The 24,960-nt window shown below is 39.6% G+C and overlaps 1 protein-coding gene across 1 annotated transcript; it reads left to right on the forward strand.

Annotated features, from left to right (window-relative positions):
* On the forward strand, positions 1 to 24,705 carry SAAL1 (serum amyloid A like 1). Its single transcript, XM_055423262.2, has 12 exons — positions 1 to 180; positions 1,523 to 1,636; positions 7,116 to 7,199; positions 10,550 to 10,629; positions 12,146 to 12,205; positions 12,340 to 12,455; positions 12,806 to 12,986; positions 15,204 to 15,286; positions 15,375 to 15,563; positions 19,672 to 19,868; positions 21,477 to 21,569; positions 22,589 to 24,705. Exons 1-12 carry the CDS (start codon positions 49 to 51, stop codon positions 22,679 to 22,681), a joined length of 1,422 nt encoding a protein of 473 aa, XP_055279237.1. The 5' UTR covers positions 1 to 48; the 3' UTR covers positions 22,682 to 24,705.
* Positions 24,706 to 24,960: the final 255 nt, after the last annotated feature.

Below are 24,960 nucleotides of genomic sequence, written 5' to 3' on the forward strand. Positions count from 1 at the left end.
CCTCCCGCGGCTTCCGGAGAGCTCCCGCGCGCCAGAGGCGGCCGAGTCATGGACCGCAACCCGTCGCCACCGCCGCCGAGTCGGGACGAGGACGAGGAGGCGGCGGCCGGGGGCGACTGCATAGGCAGCACGGTCTACAGCAAGCGCTGGCTCTTCGGCGTCCTCAGCGGACTCATCCAGGTGCGGAAACGCGCGCCTGGCGTGGGCTCCGACTGCTTTCCCCAGGCTGCCGCCCCGCCCCGGTTAGCCCTCCCCCGCCCCGGAGGCCGCCGTCCCTGCGACGACCCTCCCCAGGCCCCGGCGGCCCGGCCTCCCCACCGGCCTCCTGGCTGTCTCCCCGCGGACCCCAAAACTGCCGGGCGCCACTCTTTGTGCCCCTCAATACAAAGGGAAGTGTAATGGCAGGGATGCTGGAATGCTTTTGGTTAAAATGTTTTATTTTTGCAGAATTTCCAAATATGTGTGACCATGGAAATGCACTGCTTACACGCAGTACATGTGATGCAGTGGTTTTTGCTCCCCGTTGCCACTGTCGTTTCTGAAGCCCAGGTCGTAATTTATGTTTCGAGGACTTCCGCTGTGGTAGAATAAATGGTGATTTGGGCTTCGTGCAGCTCTGATGTCAAAAGTTTGCCCTCCGTGACTCTGGGCAAATCACGTAACCGACTTCCTTTCTAGTTTCTATAAAGTGGGGTAGTATTTGTATTATTGTTTATAGGGTTATTGTGTAGATTAAATAAGATTATGATAGCCAGAGAACGTTTTCCGTAGTTTACCTTATAGGAGCCTCTCAATAAATGTGAACGTTCTTCTCATGTTTCCCTGACTTCCCTCTACTTTCAATCACTGTCCTCTCTAGTCCATCTTCTACACAGCTGCCCGAATAATCTAAAAAAAAAAAATGTCGTCCATGGGAGTTCCTCATAGTTACCGTTGCCTACAGTGGAAAAGTCGTATTTCTTAGACTGGAATCCAGGGCTCTTTGCAGCTTTCCCAGATTTATCTGCCCGTGGCACGCTAAACTGCTCACCATTCCCCTCACATGCTAGGCCTTTTCTTAACTCTGAACTCTTGTACTTTTCTCTGTCTCCTCTTCTTCAGGATGACAAACTTGGATTTCCCCTCAGATTTAGCTTCAATATCCCCTCGTAAGAGAAGTTTGGGGAAACTTCTCCCAGATATAGGTCACTGGTCCATCTTTTTGTTTTCACGACTCTGTCCACAATTCAGTTGAATCACTTACCTTTTCTGTTGTGATTATCAGTTTATATGTCTTTTTGCCACTGGATCCTAAACTACTTGGAAGTGATTAAATCTTATTTCCTTTATATTTCTACCCCAGTGCCTAGCAGCAGTATTTACCCAAGGTGCCCCAGGTACTAGTTTTTTAAAATAAGCTTCTTGCAGAAGAAGATACTTTGAGGGTACTAATCTTTGTGACTTCTAAATGATTATGGGATAATATTACTGGAGGAGTGCTATGGACAGCCTTTATTCATCTCTTTCCTTTGTGTTTCTGAAGGTGGTTAGCCCTGAAAATGCCAAATCCAGCTCGGATGATGAGGAGCAGCAGATGGAGCTTGATGAAGAAATGGAGAATGAAATTTGCAGAGTATGGGATATGTCCATGGATGAGGTATGGGTTTGGAAATGAAACTGAAAAGACTGTTGAGTAAGGAGATGGTGAATGGTTCAGTCCTTAAGTCTCTTTGGATTCTGTCATGCTTTCGCTAAATCTGTTGAGTTGATCATGTGGTTTTTCTTTTTGGTTTGTGAACATGAACTACATTGATTGATTTTCAAGTTACTAAAATGTAGTTTAGAAATTTCATGTATATTCATGAGAGAGATTCGTTTCTTTTCATTGTCTAATTTGGTACCAAAGTAACGCTGTCTTCACAGAATGAGATGGAAGTTTTCCCTCTTTGCATTTCAGGAAGAGTTTGTGTACAATTACTGTCAATGCTTCCTTAAATATTTGGTGAAATTCGCCAGTGAAGCCATCTGATGTTGGAGTTTTCTTTGTGGGAGGATTTTGGTTTTTGTTTGTTTTTAGTTTTGTGTGTATATATGTTCAGTTCAGGTCAGTTCAGTCGCTCAGTCGTGTCCGACTCTCCACAACCCCATGAATCACAGCATGTCAGGCCTCCCTGTCCATCACCAACTCCCGGAGTTCACTCAAACTCATGTCCACAGAGTCGGTGATGCCATCCAGCCATCTCATTCTCAGTTGTCCCCTTCTCCTCCTGCCCCCAACCTTTCCCAGCATCAGAGTCTTTTCCAGTGAGTCAACTTGTCGCATGAGGTGGCCATAGTATTGCAGTTTCAGCTTTAGCATCAGTCCTTCCAGTGAACATCCAGGATTGATCTCCTTTAGAATGGACTGGTTGGATCTCCTTGCAGTACAAGGGACTCTCAACGGTCTTCTCCAACACCACAGTTCAAAAGCATCAGTTCTTCGGCGATCAGCTTTCTTCACAGTCCAACTCTCACATCCATACATGACCACGGGAAAAACCATAGCCTTGACTAGACGGACCTTTGTTGGCAAAGTAATGTCTCTGCTTTTTAATATACTATCAAGGTTGGTCATAACTTTCCTTCCAAGGAGCAAGCGTCTTTTAATTTCATGGCTGCATCCGCAGTGATTTTGGAGCCCAAAAAAATAAGGTCTGACACTGTTTCCACTGTTTTTCCATCTATTTCCCATGAAGTGATGGGACCAGATGCCATGATCTTTGTTTTCTGAATGTTGAGCTTCAAGCCAACCTTTTCACTCTCCTCTTTCACTTTCATCAAGAGGCTTTTGAGTTCCTCTTCACTTTCTGCCATAAGGGTGGTGTCATCTGCATATCTGAGGTTATTGATATTTCTCCCAGCAATCTTGATTCCAGCTTGTGCTTCTTCCAGCCCAGCGTTCCTCATGATATACTCTGCATATAAGTTAAATAAGCAAGGTGACAATATACAGCCTTGACGTACTCCTTTTCCTATTTGGAACCAGTCTGTTGTTCCATGTACAGTTCTGACTGATGCTTCCTGACCTGCATACAAGTTTCTCAAGAGGCAGGTCAGGTGATCTGGTATTCCCATCTCTTTCAGAATTTTCCACAGTTTCTTGTGACCCACACAGTCAAAGACTTTGGCATAGTCAATGAAGCAGAAATAGATATTTTTCTGGAACTCTCTTGCTTTCTCCTTTTTTAAAAAAAATATGAGTTTTATTGAGATACAAATCATTACCATAAAACTCACCATTTAGTGGTGGTTAGTATATTGTGGCAGAGAAGGCAATGGCAAGCCACTCCAGTACTCTTGCCTAGAAAATCCCATGGACGGAGGAGCCTGGTAGGCTGCAGTCCATGGGGTCGCTACGAGTCAGACATGACCGAGTGACTTCACTTTCACTTTTCACTTTCACACATTGGAGAAGAAAATGGCAACCCACTCCAGTGTTCTTGCCTGGAGAATCCCAGGGACGGGGGAGCCTCTTGGGCTGCCGTCTGTGGGGTCACACAGAGTCGGACACGACTGAAGTGACTTAGCAGCAGCAGCAGTATATTGTGGTTCCGTTCTGTTCCGTTCCGTTCCATCGCTCAGTCGTGTCCAACTCTATGCGACCCTTCTCCAGGGGATCTTCCCAACCCAGGGATCGAACCCGGGTCTCCCGCGTTGGAGGCAGACGCTTTAACCTCTGAGCCACCAGGGAAGCCCCAGTATATTGTGGGGAAGACTATAAATTCAGTTTCTTTAATAGATACAGGGCTGTTCTGGTTACTTTGGTAGTTTGTGTTCTTCAGGAAGTTAATCCACTTCATCCAAATTATTTAATTTATTGGAATAGTAGTATGTTATTATCCTTTTAGTATCTGTAATGATGGTTCCTTAATCTTCACAAATTTCTTAATCTTCACTGATTTTTCTTTGTTGCTTTATTATTTTCTGTTTCATTGATTTCCACTCTGATCTTTTATTATTTCCTTTCTTCCGCTTACTCTGATTTAATATGCTCTTCTTTGTATAATTTCTTAAGGTAGAAGCTGAGGTTGTTGATTTGAGATCATTCTTTTTTAATATAGGCATTTAACACTATAAATATTCCTCTAAATATTGCTTTAGAACTGTTGTACAGCTTCTGATATGTTGTGTTTCATTGCATTTAGTTCAGTTAATACTTTCTAATTTTCCTTAATTTTTTTTAGGTAATGAGGCAGCAGTACGTTGTTTAGGTTTCAAATATTTGGGGATTTTTCAGATATCTTTCTATTACTGTGGTTAGTGAACACTCTGAACTCTGTTAAATGTATTGAGACTCGTTTTATGGCCCAGTATTTGATCTGTCTTGGTAAATGTCCCATGTTCTTTTAAAAAGAATGTGTATACTCCTGTTGCTGGGTGGAGTGTCCTGTAAATGTCAGTTTGATTAGGTTGGTTGAGAGTATTGTTCAAGTCTTGTTTGTCCTCCAACTGTTAAGAAGCTATGGTTTGAAAACTTTTTTTTAAAGAAATCTCATTTTTCAAATGAAATATTATTGTGAAAACCTCAGCTATAAAAAGGTGAAATCGAGCTACTGTTTTTGATCATGGGTGGAGGGAGGATCAGACTCTTGGTCTTCTCTGTCCTCTTGTGGTGGTTCTTGAAGCTGCTCTGGAGAACGGAGCTGCTTGCTGATTCACTGGCATAGAGTCCTTCCAGTGAATCTACATCCCAGCCTTATTCCCTGCCACTCAGTGTTTGAGCAGGGGCAGACACTTCCAGGCACTTCTGCGTTCTCATGTGCTCATGCTCTGTTCATGCAACTCCCTGCATGGAATGTCCTCCACCCCACAAAATCCTTCCCATCTTTTATGGCCCAGCTCAAATGTCACCTCTCCTGTGGTGTCTCCCCAGACACTCCAGGCAGGATTCCTCTCCTCTGCTCTTGTGGAACTTGTTCGTTCTTGTTCTTCAGTGATTGTTTTGAGCTTGTTTCTTCTGATAGATTTAGGTTCCTTCTCTTAAAAGCTTAACATCACTTCTTCAGAGATACCATCTCTGATATATCTAGAGTCGGCCCCCTTACCTTGGTTTCTAGCACATACCATCTTGTTATCTTCTTTGTAGTACTTAGAATTTATGTATTAATAGATTAGTTGTTTGTATGTTTATTATTTGTTTATCCCTCTAGAAGGAAAACTAGATGGGACTGAGACCTTATCCCTAGTATGTCTCCAGAGTTCAAAACAGTGCCTATTACTTGAGTTTTTCAGTCAATATTTTATGAGGACTGAATGACTGGATGAATACCTAAGAGTTAGAGTTAGGATGGTGTGCTGGCTAAGAGCATGGGCTTGATCAGATTTCAAATTCTGACTCTGTTCTCCTACTTTTTGTGTAACCTTGGGCAGGTTGCTTAACCTTTTAAAACCTGAGTTTGCTTATTAGTATAATGATCGTAACTACTTCTTAAGATTGTTTTCAGAATTAAATGAGATAGTGTGCAAACCACTTCACTGGGATTTAATGCTTGTTCAATAAATGTCCATTGCCGTTACTATTATTGGCATTGGTATTATTAGGCTACCTTGTGCCACTCCAGGAGTCATGAACTGTCCTTAAATAAGTAAATCCCTGCATGCTGCAGAGGGATGCGCACTTGACAGACAGCTTGATCACCTAGGGTGGAGAGCATCTGGTGCTGTGACTTTCAGTTTGGAGTATATCTTTGAAAATATTGTTCTGTCTGACCATGATCTCTGAATAAGTATAGTATTTCTCTCCTAGCCAGCAGTCATGCAAGTTACCCCAGTTTCAGCTGCTTTGAAGGATTACTGCCTTTCTCTTTGAGGGCGCTTTGAAGAGCATTTTTCATTTGAACCACTTAGCGTGTGTTCTAAGTTAAATTATTGCGAATACACACCACAGGTTTGGTGAATATCCAAGGCAGAGACATTACTTTGCCAACCAAGGTCCGTCTAGTCAAGGCTATGGTTTTTCCCGTGGTCATATATGGGTGTGAGAGTTGGACTGTGAAGAAAGCTGATCGCCGGAGCATTGATGCTTTTGAACTGTGGTGCTGGAGAAGACTCTTGAGAGTCCATTGTACTGCAAGGAGATCCAACCAGTCCATTCTAAAGGAGATCAGTCCTGGGTGTTCATTGGAAGGACTGATGCTAAAACTGCAATACTTTGGCCACCTCATGCGACGAGTTGACTCACTGGAAAAGACTCTGTTGCTGGGAGGGATTGGGGGCGGGAGGAGACAGGGATGACAGAGAATGAGATGGATGGATGGCATCACCAACTCGATGGACATGAGTTTGAGTGAACTCCGGGAGTTGGTGATGGACAGGGAGGCCTGGCGTGCTGTGATTCATGGGGTTGCAAAGAGTCGGACACGACTGAGCGACTGAACTGAACTGAAGGCAGTAGTCAGCCAGAAGCTTAATTTTATTTCAGTATTTTACAATGAAAATCTCCACAGCTAATTGATTTAGTTTTGGGGTTCACATTTCTAGTGAGATTGGGCCACTTGTCCACCCCCAGTTCATTCACCTGTGTGATGTGTCCCTTTAGGCCCTGGGGACCAGGCAGACTGTCTAAGCTGAACATGTGAAGCTGTTGCAATTACATTGTGATCAGAATTTTTTCTGTTGAGGATTTTGAAAACAAAAGTTCTGGTTTTGGGCATGACCCAATAGGAGCTTTTATCTCTTTTCTCTTTCAAGTTTTAAGCTCTTAGAAGACAAAAATTTTGACTTACTTTTTTCCCCCTTATCCCATGTTCTAGCGTGATACCTGGAATCAACAATGTGTCTGAATGAATTAATGAGAATTCCTGGTGGGTAGAAAGATCATTAAGATAACTACATACAAGGCAGAGGAAGGAGGACGGTCCTCTGGAATGTCACAGTCACTTAAGATTTGCTTGTGGAATTGTTCCATTACCTTGAGACCGTATACCACAGTGCTCTAATATTACTTTTGTCTGTTGACACAATTCCTAACCTTATGCATTTTTTCTCTTGTGCCTGAAAAGAAGTGTATATGAAATTCATTTTTTTTAAGGTTGCCTAAGCTATTTGGTTTAAGGAGGAATATTTACATCCAAATTAATAATCACTTTTATTTTCAGGATGTGGCTTTGTTTCTCCAAGAATTTAATGCTCCTGACATATTTATGGGAGTGTTGGCCAAATCCAAATGTCCTCGATTAAGAGTAAGTATGTACATTTCTAAAGCTGCCTCTTTGGAGCAGTGACCTAAGAGTGTTGGATAGTCTTTCATTTTTCTCACTTTACTGTTCTGAAGTGGCTTCAGATCAGTCTGCAGATGTTTATTGAAGATTACCAGGTACCAAGTAATGTGCTATTTAAAATTATTACAATCATAGAATTTTAGATTTGGGCCGGACCAGGGAGATCAATACTTAGATTTAACAACTGTGGACACTATAGATAGTCATAGCTATCATTATGCTGCTAATATGTGACAGAACAGGGACCAATGCCTGGACTACCCATTTCTCAGTTTATTGCCTTTGTTTTTTAAGTCATAAAACCCTCCACTGCTTAAAAAAACCTTAATTCTAAACACAGCCTATAGCTCAGTACTTTCCATAATTTGAATCTGGTTTGTCTTTTCTTGCATAAAATCTGCCCTCCAGGTCGTCTTCTGATTTAGCATGGCCTATCTGCTCCTCACCTCAGGAGCTTACTGTGATCATCACCTTCTCCGGGCCTCCCTCTGTGTGCCTTCCATCTCCTCTCAATATTCACATCTGTTTTCCAAGGTGGTACTTTTCTTCCAAGACTTCCCCAATAACTAATCTCTCAGTGACCAGTGTTGATAGTAAACGCACCAAAACAGTTCCGTACTTCTCATTGTCTTCTGTGCTTTAGCGCCATTTAGGTTGCCCTGTGCTGTGTATATTGTGGCTGATTCATAAATACTTATTAAGTAATTATGAATGACTGCCATTTACTGAGTATTTCATTTTACTACTCTGTGAGGTAAGCATTTCTCTCTCCTTTGTAAATAAAAGAACCAACTCTCAGGTTAGGAAGTTTGTCTGGGGTTATTCAACTAAGAAAGAATGGAGCTGGGCTTTGAGCCTAACCTGCCTGACTTCCATGTAACTGCTGTGCTATATCGTCTCTCTTTGAAATTATGAAGGAAGTGGAGAATTCTTTAGTATATTTTTACAAATTGAATGTTGGATTAAAATTTTATTTCGTATAATGCACCCCCTGAGTTAGGGCCTCTTGAAGCAATGAACCACTTTTTCCTTAGGCTGTTATATTAATATAAAGATCTGACAGTTGCATGACTTTCTCCTAGCTTTTTCAAATTTAGGTGCTTAGTACTTTAAGAAAACAAGCTTATTTTAAGAAAATAAGAATTGCTTCTTTTAGGAGTTAGTCCTGTTTTTAATTATATATATCTCTGAACCATAGCATGTTCATGGCAGTGATTCTCAGCCTTTGCCACATGTTAGAATCTCCTAAAATGTTTGCTGCCCAACTGCAGCGTGTCCCAGAATCAGTGATTATTGGGTCTACCCCCAGGCTCTGATCCAGTAGTTTTGGGTAGGATTAAAGAGTTCTGACAAATTTCCAAGTAATGTTAGTCAGGTTGTAACCAGGACGAAGGCCCAAATTTTGAGAAGCTTTGTCCTAGGGAGCTTCTTTCAAAATGCAGGTCAGGCCATTCCCAGATCAAACAGTCTCACCAAATGTGAGGCTCCAGACAGCTTTTAAAGTCCCCCCTGGTTATTCCAGTGAGTAGCTGAGACTGGAAAACTTGATGTTCGGTTGGAAGTTCAATTATTCCCTCTAGTTTTTAAGGGCAAGGTGTGTGCTGCTCTTCTGCCCCATTTTGTTTTTACTCCTTTCCCTACATTTGACCGCCCACGTTTTATTGAAGCTCTTTAACTTTGGTGCCACCCCACTCTCCTGGTCTCTGACCTCTCCAGTCACTTCTCTGTTACTTGTTTTGTCTTTTTACTTTCTTCCTACATGCTTCTTTTAAGGTGTACATCAGATCCTTTGTCCTCTTTTTATTCACTCACTTGGTGAGTTCAGCTACTCGACACCTTTCTTTAAGTGGCAAATCTGTGTTTGTGGGATGCCTCCCTTCTGATTTCTGGTGTTCTATCTCTTACTTTTCATCAGGCGCTGTCTACTTGCACCTTGCATTTTCCAGTCCAGAATTGTATATGTTCAAACTCAGTGCTTGTCGCACTTACCCAGTTTTCAAAATCACACGATGTGCTTGATAAACAACGTCCCACACCCTACTCTGGGGATTCTGATTCAATAGATCTGAGATGGGACATGGAAATTGGTATTTTCAGTACATTCCCTGAGTGATTTTTATGTTCTAGCAAGTTTGGAAGCACTTTCCTAACTGAATTCATTGTGTTCTTTCCTGTGCTTTCTTTTCTAATTGTTTTTGTCAACGGGACCAATCTGTCCTACTGGAGAAATAAAACAACTTGAAACCTAGGAGTTATGTTCAGTTGCTTCTCTGTCCTCCCATCATATTATTCTGGTTTCACTTGAGTCTTTCTCAACTTCATCCATTTCTATACCTGCTATTGCCACCCTCATCTTCCTTCACCTTGATTTCAGAGATGTAGTGTGATATAGTGGTTAAATGCTCAGCCTCTGGAATTTTGTTGTTTTCTAGTAGGAGATCTTGGGCAAGTTGTTTAACTTCTCTGTGTTTTGATTTCCTCATCTGAAAAATGGGGATAATGAAGGTACATACCTCATAAATTATTATATGACATGGTACATGGAAAGTGCTTAGGGTAGTGCCTGGGAATAGTAAGTGATAAATAAGTATTAGCTGCTACTAGTGAAGTTAGCATCTTTAAAAAAATTTTCACTATCATGTGTTATCCATTTTGCTGCCGAAATAACTTTCCTAAAATACTACAGTATGTTGACCACTTTCTTGAGGACCTTCATGACTTTAGATAACTCAGATTAAGTCTAAACTCTTCAACATGACATTGAGGGCCCTTAATCCTGATCCTTTCTGTCTGTTGTGTTTATCTCACACTCTCCTCCCGCCATATGCTGCTAATATTGGGTTGGCCAAAAAGTTTGTTTGTGTAAGATGTCATGGGAAAGCCTGCGCAGACTCTCTGTCTGACCCAGTGACTGCATGCTGATACAGGCAGCTTTCTGTGTTAGCCTGTTTACTCTGGTTCATTATTTCCTTCCTGCCTTGGCGGACACGTTCCCTCTCATCTGAATGTCTGTCTTGTCTGTACATTTAAATCCTATCAGTCAGTTATGACTCAGTTCATCCAGAAGACTTCTTCTTCCACAAACTCCTGCCTGCCTTTGATCTTTCTCTTGTGTTTTTCATCTCCTCTCAGATACTACTGGACAGTTGTCAAATTAGGGTACAGGCAACGTACTCCCGTGTGCTGCTTCCCTTTTTCTCTCCCCAAACTTGGCTCAGTGAAAATTGTTTGTTTTTTTTTTAAAGTTGTTATTTTTGTATATGTGTCTTTCACCTTAGAGCCATTGTGACATGTGAAATTTGATTTGGCAGGAAATCTGTGTGGGAATATTAGGTAATATGGCCTGTTTCCAGGAGATATGTGTATCCATCAGCAGTGATAAAAATCTTGGGTAAGTTTTACTACATAATAACTGTTTTTAAAAGATGGATTCATATTTCATATCCCTAAGGAAATCCTTATACATAAGAGAGAGGGAAACGTGGAATGTAGTACTTCCTTTCTCCTGGTTAGCACGCTCCAGGAACTTCACTGTGTGTTGATGATGGTATCTGAGGGCTTCCATATTATTTGTGGACACGATTCAGAATTTAAGCCTGTTTTCAGCATTGGTTGCAAAGGAGCCCGAATCGTCACCCACATGAGATAAGAGCCAGTGGGGCAAAGCTTGGAGATGGAGCACCTGACCAGAGTCCAAAACAGTTCAGGCTGAGGGAATCCAGGGGCACGGAGCTGGAGTCTAAAACAACTAGATTTGTTAACCACAGTCACCCTGAGAATTTTGACTTAGATGGTGGGTGAAGTGGCTTACCAACAAACTACAGGATACAGGGTTGCCCCTGTGATTCAAAGGCTCTCATACTTCTGCTTAGAGGATAGGTCTCTTCTAATTCTGTTAATCAGAATCTTAAAGAAATATGTGCCTACAGTAGGTTTAGAAAACTGTTCTAGGTTATTTTCAGGAAGAGCTGTAGGGCTTATCACAGAATTCAAGTACCTGGGGCCTCCAGAATAGAGGTTATTACCTCTTCTAGGTGTGGAAGGACTTTAAGATCCTAGTTTAAGGTATTTATTCTTCCATAACTTATAATCATTTGTGGAATAAACGACTCAGGATTATGTATGGTGTCTAGTGATACCTATGAAAAATCTGAATGAGTAATATTGACAAGTTTTATAAATTTAATTAAATACTTATCTTAAAAGCAATATGGAACCGTGTTTGTTACTGATGAGATATACATTTCTTCAGCTACTTTGGGACAGTTGGGCATCACCTAGTCAAATTAGAAGATGCACTGTTACCCAGGGATGCTGCTTGTAGGTATATGGTAAGAGAAAGTGCACACAGAAATCAGGATACTCATACAAAAAGTATTATGACTATTGCTTGAAATAGCCCCAAATTGGAATCAACCCAAATGTTCATCAGTAGTAGGCTGGAAAAATAAATTGTTTTATATTCATTCAATGAAATGCTCCACAGCAGTGAATCTGCAGCTACAGGAACAAGACGGGTAGATTGTAAAGAGATGGTGTTGGGCAGAAGAGCTCAGATGCGGAAGAGTACATACAATATCATTTCTTTCATATAAGGTTCAAAACCAAAATATATAAGTGAACTATAGGGTAAATCAGGAAAATGATCGCTGGAAAAGTCAGGACAGTAGTCATTTCTAGGTGGGAAGGAAAATTGTGATTTGTAAGAGACACAGGGTGGCTGCAGAGATGCAGCTCTGTTCTGTGTCTTGCTTTATAATTGTTCCCCAAGTGTAGATTTGTATCTTAACTGGATTTTATGTTTGTCATATTTTCACAATGAAACTGTTTAAAAAGTTAAAAATTCTGTTCTGTTATTTGAAACGAGAGAAGTGAGGCATGTTGGGTTACCATTTTTGTTTTTGTAGCCAGGTATTGCTGCACTGTTTGTATGATTCAGACCCTCCTACTCTGCTGGAAACAAGTAGGTATGCTTTCTTCTTTTTATGGATTCTCAATACTTGCCCATAAGGGGACCCAGGAGAACAGAGTTGCCCTTTCCCTCTTCAATTTTCTTTACTGTTTTTGAAAGATAGGTATTAAGCTCACATTTTTCATGTAGGTTGTTGCATACTTGCCTTTCCCAGACAGAAGTGGCCAGTGTCTGGGTTGAAAGAATTCGAGAAAATCCAGCTATTTATGATAGTATTTGCTTCATCATGTCAAGTTCAACAAATGGTAAGTCACCATGTAATCTAGAAAAAAAAAAATCTTTAAAATTATATTTAATTTTTAGGAAACCACGTAACTATTTCTAGAGGTCACTTAAAAACTAAGTGTTAGGTGAGAAACTATTTCAGTTTAAGATATAAGCTTTCTTCTTAAGTTCTCAAGATAGCAATAAATCTCCCACTTGAAAATGAAGGAAGGCAAGCAAATTTAAATGAAAGTAGTAAACAGATTGCACTTGGAATAAGTAATGCTTTGATAAGATTTAGCTTTCTTGACATAGTTTTAGAAATTTTGATAAGACTTAACTGCTTTAAAAATTTTGTTTCTTATTTCAATTTCTCTTTTATTCTCTGCAGTTGACTTGCTGATAAAGGTTGGGGAGGTTGTGGACAAGCTGTTTGATTTGGATGAGAAACTGATGTTGGAATGGATTAGAAGTGGGGCTGTTCAGGCTCTGGACCAACCCCAGGAAGAGTCTGAACAGCAGCCAGTGTTTCGAATTGTGCCATGTGTGCTTGAAGCTGCCAAACAAGTGCGGTAGGTGAGCTCTTCTGTGCAGAATGTTCTGGGGAAATCCCGTTGCTAGAAGCATCCTTACATATGTTTCGTAGTTTCCTTTCAGCTGGATGAGTAGCATGTAGCTGATCTTTGACAGGTTTGATTCACTACTAATGTTTGTGACAGTGTATTTGCTCTTCGCAAGAATCATAATGGTTGCAAAATAGCTGTTCTAATACTAGTATTACTTAGTAGTAGGTTAAAATCTTCTGCAGTTTTGTATAATTTTATATCAAATGGAAAAGATTTTCTTTGTGCTTAATTTTTTACTGGCCATGTGACAACTTCTTCATTTAATGTCAGAAACCATTTGTTTTCTTGCTCCTTGCATATATGTGCCAGTCTCGGGTAAGTGACTGCCTTTTGGGCTCTGTTATCTTCCTAAGAGTGATTACTAGATCTTATAGATCACTGAAACTGTTTTTTGCTAGTCACTAGAAAATTAATTTATGAATTGATTGGCCTGTTGGTCAACTCATTCTTAATGCTTTATGACCTACTTTTTTTTTTTTTTGGCTACTCCCTGTGGCTTGTAGGATCTTAGTTCCCTGACCAGGGATTGAATCTGGGCCTTCAGCAGTGACAGTGCAGAGTTTTAACAACTGGACTGCCAGGGAATTCCAAATAATCCACACTAAAACCTTTAAATTTTATGTCCTTTATCCAGGTGAGCATAAAACTCATCATTTTCCCCCAGACCTGCTTCTTCAGTATTCTCAATCTCAATAAATGAGGTAATCATTATTCCATTTGGATGTGGGAGAAATGTGGAAGCCATTACTGACACTTCCCTCTCCCACCCTTTTCCCATGGCCAGTCAACCTCCAAGCCTTGTTCCTAACTTTTTAAAAATACTTATTTATTTGGCTTCATCAGGCCTTAGTTGTGGCACGCAGGATCTTTGTTTGTACCACGCAGACTCACTAGTTGCGGTGCGCCGGGCTTAGTTGCCCCTTGGCATGTGGACATTGAACCACCTGGGGATTGAACCTACATCCTTCACATTGCAAGGCAAATTCTTAACTACTGGACCACCAGGGAAGTCTCTTTTCCTGACTTTTCTGGAACTTTGTCTGTGCCCCTGCCAGGCTACGATGGACAGTTGCACACCTGGACAGCTGCACCATTCTCTTAACCTGAGTTCCCAGCCTCAAGGCTTGCTCATTCTAGGCCTCGACTATAGAGCTGTCTTTCCAGAACATACACTGATCATCTCGGTTTCATGCTTCAGACTCTGCAGTTGCCTTCCTTTGAATGAGGTCCAGATTTGTATGGCTTACAAGGCCCTATACAGTGCTTCTCCATCCTTATTCCTGTCCTCTGTTTCAGCTACATGAAATTTCCTTCATTTCTTCAACTGTCTTTACTCCAAGGAATTGCACACCATGTTTTCTCTGCCTCCAACATTTCTTTGCCCCTTTCAGGGCAAACCGTTTCTCTTAGGATACATTCCCTGACTCTCCAAACTAAATTAAGTCTGCTACTTGGATGTCTTCTAGTGTTACATTCATATCACTTTACTATTATTTATTATCCCTGTAATTATCTTCTTTGCTTTTAGACAGTAAATTTCAGAAGGTAAGGGTGGTGTATATGTATCTGTTTTCCCAGCGTCTAACATAGTACCTGCAAGCTCTAGGCACTTATGAACCATCTTTTAGTTGTTCACTATCTTTTCACTTAATTGTGTGGTTGAAGAACTAAGTCTGTGAGTTTAGGAATCCAGATTGTTTATCACAGAAATTATACTTACCAGCTTTTAGTATTCTCAGCTCTGCGGGTAAGATGATCCTGTGAAGTTTTAAGAACGTCGTTACTGTCAGTGCTTGGTGCAGTGGGCCTTACATTCATCTGCACAAGTCTCAGTCACTTTTTGTCTGATGATTCAAGTAAACCAGCATGGTGAAGTATCTGTCACCTGGTAGGTTTCTGCATTGTTACTTTCATGGGCCAAGGTCAAAAAGAATTTTTACTTCTTGCCAGTGTGTGTTGATTGCACTCCATAATATTTGTTTTTTGACTGTTTCCTCCATTAGAATCTAAGCTCTGGTGAACAGAGGACTTTGTCCTGTTCCCTTTTTTATCCTTAGCATGTAGGGCAGTACCTAGTACCATGATAGATATTTATTGAATAAATGAATGGTCACAATTCCACAGACTGAGAGTTGATTCTATGCTTCTGCTTTTTGTATTTAGCTCTGAAAATCCAGAAGGGCTCGATGTTTACATGCATATCTTACAGCTGCTCACCACAGTAGACGATGGAATTCAAGCAATTGGTAAGATGTTGAATGGGGGAGCACAATAGTTATTCATTTAACTGTTTTCTGTTTTTTAATTATTACTTTCTTCATCCTCTTTATCAAGTACAGTGTCCAGATACTGGAAAAGACACTTGGAATTTACTTTTTGACCTGCTGTGCCATGAATTCGGCCAGTCTGATGATCTGCCCATCATAGTGCAGGAACAGAAAACAGTGCTGGCCTCTGTTTTTTCAGTGTTGTCTGCCATCTATGCTTCACAGACTGAACGAGAGTATCTAAAGATAGGAAAAGGCAAGTATAATTTTAGTTCACTAAGTTAAATTCTGGTTCATCAGATATGTTTATTGTTCATTTTATTCCTTTCTTTCATTTTTCCGTTGCTTTTATTCCCTTGAATAAAGAATACCACATGCTCAATACAAAAAAAAATTAAATTTATAAAAGGAAATCTAGTGCTTGTAATCTGACCCTTCAGAGATAACTCCTATACACTCAAATCCATACATTTTGTGTGTGTGTGTGTTTTTTAGGCAGCTTTTTTCATTGAGAAATATAAGTGAATATTTTCCTCTGCAAACACATGGTCTTTCACAGAATAATTTTTTATGACTAATACAATTAAATCCATGATCCATCTAGAATTTATTGTGGTGTTACATGTGAGATGTGGTTTCACATTTTTTGCAGATGGCTGCCCAGCTGTCTCAACATTACTGAGTGAATAAACCAGTTTACCCACACAGATTTGAAAGTTCATTGTTACTGTGTTTTATATTTCCATATATATTTTATTCATTTCTGTTGCTCTGTTCATGTATCCATCAGTTCAGTTCAGTTCAGTTGTTCAGTCGTGTACGACTCTTTGCGACCCCATGAATCACAGCATGCCAGGCCTCCCTGTCCATCACCAACTCCCGGAGCTCACTCAAACTCATGTCCATCGAGTCGGTGATGCCATCCAGCCTTCTCATTCTCTGTCGTCCCCGTCTCCTTCCACCCCCAATCCCTCCCAGCATCAGAGTCTTTTCCAGTGAGTCAACTCGTCGCATGAGGTGGCCAAAGTATTGGAGTTTCAGCTTCAGCATCAGTCCTTCCAATGAGCACCCAGGATGGATCTCCTTTAGAATGGACTGGTTGGATCTCCTTGCAGTCCAAGGGACTCTCAAGAGTCTTCTCTAGCACCACAGTTCAAAAGCATCAATTCTTTGGCGATCAGCTTTCTTTACAGTCCAACTCTCACATCCATACATGACCATTGGAAAAACCATAGCCTTGACTAGACGGACCTTGGTTGGCAAAGTAATGTCTCTGCTTTTTAATATGCTATCTAGGTTGGTCATAACTTTCCTTCCAAGGAGTAAGCGTCTTTTAATTTCATGGCTGCAGTCAGCATCTGCAGTGATTCTGGAGCCCCAAAAAATAAAGTCTGACACTGTTTCCCCATCTATTTTCCATGAAGTGATGGGACCAGATGCCATGATCTTTGTTTTCTGAATGTTGAGCTTCAAGCCAAACTTTTCACTCTCCTCTTTCACTTTCATCAAGAGGCCTTTGAGTTCCTCTTCACTTTCTGCCATAAGGGTGGTGTCATCTGCATATCTGAGGTTATTGATATTTCTCCTGGCAATCTTGATTCCACCGGCTCCGGCGGCGCAGACACAAGCGACGCCGGCTCCGGCCGCACATGTATCCATAGCAGTAGTTATTAAGACTTTACGTTTTGATACCTAGTAGGGCTAGTCCTTCATTCTAATATTTCAGTATGTTTTTGACTGTTATTTTTTTTTTTAACACTGAATTAGATTGACAAGTTCCAAACAAAACAAAACCAAAATGTCTTCTTGACTTTTTTGTTTGAGATGTTAAATTTATAGAGTATCTGAGAACATGTGCTTTTCTATTTGTTCCGGTCTTACGTCTCTCAGTAATGTTTTATAATTTTTTTCATACAGATCGTCATATTTCTTATTAGGTTTGTTCGCAAATATTTTTTGTGTTGCTATTGTCTGTGGTATCTTCCACTGATTACTGCTGGAATATATGAGGACTGTTGGGTTTCTGTATATTAATTTTGCCTCTGTTGCTTAGTCACTTAGTCATGTCAGCTGTTTGCGACTGCATGGACTGTAGCCCACCAGGCTTCTCTGTCCTTGGTATTTCCCAGGCAAGAATACTGGAGTGGGTTGCCGTTTCCTTCTCCACCTGAATTTTCTTACTGATTTTAGTGGTTGTTCCAGTGGTAATTTTGGACTTTATCTGACACTCCTTTTAGTTTAGATATGTTTTTTCACTTTTCTACTTCTTTGTTATTTAATGGGTTGCCTTGAACCTCTGGGGTTATGTAATAATGGTGATCTTTACCTTTTTCCTGATTTCAATTGACCATGTTTCTAGAGCTTCGTTAATCATGATGCTGTTTTAGACTTAAGCTATTTATGTTGTACCATTTGAGGCGATAGTAATTTGTTTCTATTTTATTAAGAGTTTTTAATTGAAAATAAATGTTGACTATTTTCAAGTGTCTTTTTTGCATTTATGGACAAGTTACCTGACTGAGGAGATGACATTGAGTACAAATGTGAGGGAAGTAATGAAGTGAGTCATGTGACTACTTGGGCAGAAAGCATTCCAGACAGAGAACAGCAAGTGTAAAAGCCCCAAATTAAAAGTATGCCTGGTATATTTGAAGAAGAGCAGTAAAGCTGTATATGGCTGGGGTGGTGACCACATGGGGAAAAGAAATAGCACCTGGGGCCAGAGAGGTAATGGGGGTTGTGGGGGGAGAGCCTGATTTTGCCTTTTGCTCTGAATGAGCTAGGGAACTGTGGGAATTTTAAGCAGAGGATGGATGGACATGAACAGACTTCAACAGGCTTTCCGTGGGGGCAAAAGGCAGACTAGTTAGGAGGTTGCTGTGAACTTGATGCAAGAGATGGTATAACTTGATTAAGGTGGTAATGGGGAGGTTGTGGGGGAAAATAGTCAGATTCTGATCATTTTTAAATAGTGCCAACAAGATTTGCCGACTAGTAGAATGAGGAGCGTGAGAAAAGTCAAGCTCTGTCTGGCATTTTGTGCAAAAGAATTACCATTTTTCTAAGGTAGAAAAGACTGGTTTTTAAACCTGGTAAGGTTGAGATGTCGACTCCATGTCCAGCTGGAGCAGTTGAGCTGACAGTCTTGAGTCTGGAGCGGAGAAGAGAGGCCTGAGCTGGACTGCAAATGTTGGAGTTGTCAGCTGTTATGCTTATTAGGTCTTCCATACTCCTTAGTTACTTCTTTTGAATTGATTTGATATGAAAAGAGGGAAAACTAATATTTTTACTGCCAATGTGTTGTTCTTTTCTTTTCATCATTTGTAGTTTAATGAATGTTGATGGCATATTGTTTAGTGTATGCTGCTGCTGCTAAGTCACTTCAGTCGTGTCTGACTCTGTGCGACCCCATAGACGGAAGCCCACCAGGCTCCCCTGTCCCTGGGATTCTCCAGGCAAGAACACCGGAGCGGGCTGCCATTTCCTTCTCCAGTGTGTGAAAGTGAAAAGTGAAAGTGAAGTCGCTCTTAGCGACCCCACGGACTGCAGCCTTCCAGTCTCCTCCATCCATGGGATTTTTTAGGCAAGAGTACTGGAGTGGCTTGCCATTAGACATTCATTATAAATTGCCCATCTTTGTCTCCCATAATACTTATTTTTTTTTTGCTTAAATCCTCTTATATATAAAGTTCACATCCCCTGTTTTCCTTTTGTCTGCATTTGCCTCTGATACCTTTGTCTATATTATTTTTTTCAACCTTTGTGAATACTTTGCTTTAGATGTGTTGATTTCAGTAAATGAGTTAAACCATTTAAATGTGTTGATAGTTATGTTTGACCTGAATATTGTCATATTATATTTTTCATGATATACATTTATATTGGAATACTTCAGTATATGATTGCTTTGTTTTGTGAGTATATTTGAGATTTAGTAAGGTTAATAACTATAACTGTCTCAAAATACAATTATAATGCCCCTCATTAAAAAAAAATCCTTAAAAATCTAATAACTTAAAGCATATATCTCCATGTTGACTATTTTTTATCCATTTCCCTGGTATTTTCAAACTACAAACTTAAATCTTGTGGGGGAGGCAGTTCCTGAATTATATTTTTTGATATCTGTTCTTTTTCATCATTTTGGGTTTCTTTTTCAATCTGTTTTATTCATTTGCTTATTTGAGTATAAAAAGTAAGCCTCTTGAAGTCTGAGGCCTTGACAGTCTTGTTTACTGCCGTGTCTACAGTACCTAAAATACAGTGGTGTCTAGTATTAGTAGGTGTTCAGTACATGTACAGGAATGAATGAATGTTAACCAAATTTAACTGGCTGATCCCTTGCCTCTTTTTTGTTTGTACAGTGGATCTTCCTCTAATTGACAGCCTGATTCGTGTCTTAGAAAATATGGAACATTGTCAGAAGAAACCAGAGAACTCAATGGAGTCTAACACAGAAGAAACTAAAAAGTCTGATTTAACCCAAGATGATTTCCACTTGAAAATCTTGAAGGATATTTCATGTGAATTTCTTTCTAATATTTTCCAGGTGTTAACAAAGGTAGGAGAAAAGTGTAAAATGCTCTCTTCAGCAAAAGAAAGTATGGGTTGCTTTCTGCTCTCAAATTTTATTGTTAGTGTTTTAATTTTTTAATTTTACGTAAATTTGGGGAAATAGAGTAAGAAAAAACTTATCACTGTAAGTTTATACTCAAACTAACAGCTGATGTAAATTGGTATATTTATTTATGTGCTTTTCATATACTTCTCACCAGTTATACAATTTTTGGAGGCCGCTCATTTCACTTAACATTATAAGCTCTTTTCCTAACCACATCAGTACACTGAAAATCTTTTCACTGATAACCAGTTTAATACTCAATTTGCAAAAAAATCGGTTTTCAAAATTTACTGTAAACTTGTCTTAAGAAGTATTCTTCCTGAATATGTGCAGGATTGTTAGCATATTCTTCCTTTGAGCATATTCTTTCTAGCCATGTATTTTAGGAAGAATATATTTGTGCATGCAATGATGAAGATCATATTCATTGACGCTTTTAAGAAGAATATGCCTTAAAACAAGCTTCAGTTATACTGATGATTTGTATTTTTGGTGAATTATCATGCTTCCCTTTTCCAGATTTGGGATTATTACCTTAACATAGGTTTTCAGAAGCTAGATGGCTGGGTTCGACATGATAAATGTAAAGATGACTGAGGCATAAATGGCTATATATTGCCAAAATGCTCTTGACATGTGAAAAATTTTGATTTTACGTGATCCTTATTGTTGTGTATTATAATTTTTATATCAAGTAAAATGCAACAGATGATATATTGCACCTTATTTTGATTTGCAGTTTTTTTATTATTAGTGAGATTGACTATCTTTCCATATATTTTTGTGTTATTTATGTGTTTCCTGCTTTATAAACTTATCCATCTTGATTTTTGTATGAACTCCTTGGGTAATTCTATATCTTTTGCATATTTGTTACAAGTATTTTTCCCATTGTTTGTTGTTTTTGTTTTTTTGGAGGGAGGGATGTAGGTGTTTCTTAATTTTTATGTGATAAGAATATAGGAAGAAAGTGGGCTGAGAATAAACCAGGGATATGTCTTGAAAATTCTAATATGCCATAGTTAATGGAATTTGGACTTAATCTTGAGGAACCTGAGGAACTACTAGAGTTTTTTTTTTTGAAGCATCAAGTGATGTGACCTGTTTAGAAAGATTACTCCAGAAGTAATAGAGGATTAGAATGAGTTGAAGCTGCAAGACAGGAGACCAACCAACAGGTTCTTGTGGCTGATAATCTTCAAGGAAAAAGTGAGAGCTTAGACAGTGGAAGAGTGGATGGAGAACAGGTGAGATGAGAGAGATTTAGTAGAGTAGAACTAAACACAGGTGGAGGGGCTAGCAGCATAGGAAGATGTCTTGGCGATGCCATACATTTTTGGTTTGTGCAGCATACCTGGTAGGTGGTGGTGCCGTCAGTGGAGCACGTGTTTGGGTTAGATAAGGAGGAATGATGGCAGGTTCAGTTTGGAACATTTGAAATGCCTGTAGGATCAGTGGGGAACTGGATAAACTGATTTGTATTTATGCGCCAGATGTAGCTTTAGAAATTTTCCTTTTTTTGATAACAGATCTGTTTGTTTGTTTTAGGAGACTGTAACTCAGGGACTAAAGGAGGGCCAGTTAAGCAAACAGAAGTGTTCCTGTGCATTTGAAAATCTTCTTCCTTTCTATAGCCCTGTGGTGAGTATGAGTAAATGTATAGGTGGCCGAGTTTCAGGGGATTACTCTGTAAAACATTTTAAGTAATAAGCACTTGATCTCTGAAGCCTTTGTGAAAAAAGATAGCGCGTATACTACACATGGCTCAGTGCCTTTGTCAGATAGATGACTGCTGGATAATTCATGGTGCTAGCCTGAGTAACAGTTCAGATTTTAAGAGAAAGGAATCAACACTGAATTTATAGTATTCTTTTCTGTTGTAGCATATATATTAATTAAAAATAAGATTCTTAGATAAGTACAGTCAATAGGTTTTTATGGTCCTTCAAATTATATTGCATTTGCTACCGTTAGAGGCAATTTAAAAATAACTTTTTTTTAGAAAGATGGAATGTGGAGTGAGGGAGTAGGTCAGAAAGGAGGATGATAATATAACTGTGGTAATGAACCCTCAAGGGGAATCAGTAGGAGGAGAAATATTAGTTTAAAAATAAATGAGGGGACTTCCCTGGTGGACCAGTTGGATAAGAATCCACCTGACAATGCAGGGGACATGGGTTCGAACCCTAGTCTGGCAAGATTCCATATGCCTCAGAGCAACTAAGACGTGTGCCACAGCTACAGAGCCTGTCCTCTAGAGCCCGTGAGCCTAACTGCTGAGCCTGAGTGCCCTAGAGCCACATGCCGCAACTGTTGAGCTCGCTCGCATAGAGCCTGTAATCCACAACAACAGAAGCCACTGCGGTGAGAAACCCCTGCTTGCCGCAGCTGGAGAAAGCCCTCACACATCAGCGAAGACCCAGCACAACCAAAAATAAATAAATAAATAAAAGTAAACAAAGTGATAAGGGCTAGGCATTTCCTTGGTGTTTCAGAGGACTATCCAGAAGTACCATTCTTGTGACAATCTGTCAACATTTCTTTTCCATTGGACTATTTAGAAGACATAGGTAGAGCATTTTTACAGACAGTAGTTCGTATCTTTTTAAGGTATCTTTTCCTCTACTTACTTTTATTTGATTCTTTTGTTTAACTCACAGGTGGAAGACTTTCTCAAAATCCTCCGTGAAGTTGATAAGACTCTTGCTGGTAACCTGGAGGAAGGCTTCCCAAGTTTGAAGATTCAGACTTAAAAACTATTAGAATCCTGTGCCCAAGAAATGGACTCGCTGACTGTTGAAATTGACAAATAGGAAATATCACACTATAATTGTTTGGTATTATACTCATGCCCTTCTCCTCCAGCCTTACCTCATTTTTGTTTGGCATTGAAATATTTTCACTACTATCAAACATCATCTCCCTTCCCTCCTTTTTTTTTTTTTGTGTGTGTGTTGGTTGTACAGTATTTGTCTTCAGGTAAAGAAAACAAAATTATCATAGAGGTCCTTTTTAGAATATTTGAGGGGTCACTGAGGATTTTCTTCATAGCTCAATTTGATCTTTACTCAGAATTTTGTATTCATATCTACTGGAAGTGCATTCAGCTGCACTAGTAGAAAACCCTACTACAGAGGCTTAATCTGTTAACTTGTATGTATTTTATGCAATAAGAAGTCCAGAGGTGTGCAGTCCAGCCCTGATAAGGTGGCTCAGGGACCCTGACTCCTTTTATTTCTTTGTGGTCTCCTGGGTAGACCTTTGTGTTCATTATTGTTGTCTTTTGGTTAAACAGACTATAATATCTCTGGTCCTTTCTTCCACAGTCATGGAAGAAAAAAGAAAGAGGCCAAGGGTCTTTCTCTTAACAAATCGTTACTTTTAATTTGGAAAAGATAGCCCACCCTGGCTAGAACTGTATCTTATGTCCGTCCCTAATTGCAGGTATTTGAAATCAAGTACTTTTTTTCTTTCTAGCCTCTATAGGAGAGAAAGACAAGAGAGAAGGGAGATATGAATGGCTTTTGAGTATACCCAGTTCATGGTGTTTGCCACAATATGCAAACCTTTCTATCCATATTAATTGTATTGATCCCGTGCTAGGTTGTTAGAAACAGTCAAAAGCAATTACTAGTTTAGCTTTGTTACAGTTCTGTTTTTTTCCAGTGTTTTACGTATGAAGGTGAAAATGCTAACATTCTGATGAAAGCACATGAGCAAAATTGTCTGGTTTAATTTCAGAAAATGATTTTCTTGAGTGACTTCAGATTTTTAAAGTTAAGATGGAGGAAGTTTCATAACTTCTGGTTGTTTACAGACTGTTATACGTGATTTTCCTGTCACACTGTGTCATTCAATATAGTGCTTCCTAATGAAACGTATTCTGAGAATCAACCAGCTACACTTACAGGAAGTACCCAGTCTGTATTATTTCAGTTACTGAAAGTGGACTTTTAGTAGATTTTCAGAAAATAGCAGTTATGAATGAAAAAGCCAGCTTTTTAAGCCTCTCTTCTGGTATCGCCTCTTCTCAGTCTATTGCAGAATCTTTAAAATTTTTAATCTTTAAAGCATTAGTCTTGCCTCACACTTTGTATTCTTTCCTTGAATGACTTTTGCTGATAAAACACAGGGTTTTCCTGTGCTGTTTGTAAGAGATATATAATTTCCAGTTTGGGGGTGATTTTAGTGTTGAAAGTACCCTGCCAAAAAGAATTGAACTATGAAATTAAAATCTTATCGATTAAACTCTAATTGGTAGGTTTGCTTTATGTATATTTCTGTGTCTTTGGTGGTGACCTATCCGCCAAGTGGAATGTGACTTTTAACGTGAGCTTTCAAAGGCACCTATGTAATCGCTTCTACCTGCTAGCCAGTGCTAAAAATTCTACTTCTGTTATCTCTTAAAGTTTAAGGTTAAAGATGCAGATAAGCCTATTAGAGTAATACTCCAAGTTATTGTCATGTTTAACGTCAGTGTATAAATTCACATTCTCTTTTCCTGAGGGCACATTTTAAAAGGGAGAGCACAGGAACCTTGGGTGTCTGAGCAAGAGTGCCATTCAGAGTGGCCAGGTTACAGAGGTAGAAAAAGGATACATCAGGGGGAGGCTCGGGATGTCCAGGTTATTTTCTACTTCCATTTCTGCCTTGACCCTGCCTTATTGATGCTTCTTGCTATTGTAACATTATGAAGTGGTAAACATATTTTCATAGTACTTCGATATGTTTGAAAACTTCCTAAATCTGTGAATTATAATAAATAGTGTTTTTTTAAGTGAGCAATGTTAAGACTTTTTTTTTTTAAATGTTACACAGTTTGAAGAGTTTACCAAAAATTAACGCTTGTATCGATTGCAGTGATATTTTTAAATGGTGCTTTCTGCAGAAGCAGGTTCAGGAGCACTGGACTCTGAAAATCATGTAACTTGCAAGGCTGAAGATCCTATTTGGGGTGACCAGTCATATTTATTGTCTACTATGTACCAGGTGTTGTTGTAAATATTAGGAAGACAGTAGCCAACTAAACAGA

Source organism: Moschus berezovskii, chromosome 14 (assembly GCF_049115385.1).
Source record: "Moschus berezovskii isolate FMDL1 chromosome 14, NW_MosBer_1.0, whole genome shotgun sequence".
Taxonomy (NCBI): domain Eukaryota; kingdom Metazoa; phylum Chordata; class Mammalia; order Artiodactyla; family Moschidae; genus Moschus; species Moschus berezovskii.

Excerpts from the sequence above, each read along its gene's own strand:
- SAAL1 (XM_055423262.2), top strand. The coding sequence starts at position 49 with ATGGACCGCAACCCGTCGCCACCGCCGCCGAGTCGGGACGAGGACGAG. Across the intron at positions 12,206-12,339 it reads ACTCTGCTGGAAACAAGTAG|GTTGTTGCATACTTGCCTTT; the intron begins GTATGCTTTCTT and ends TTTTTCATGTAG. Across the intron at positions 12,456-12,805 it reads CATGTCAAGTTCAACAAATG|TTGACTTGCTGATAAAGGTT; the intron begins GTAAGTCACCAT and ends TATTCTCTGCAG.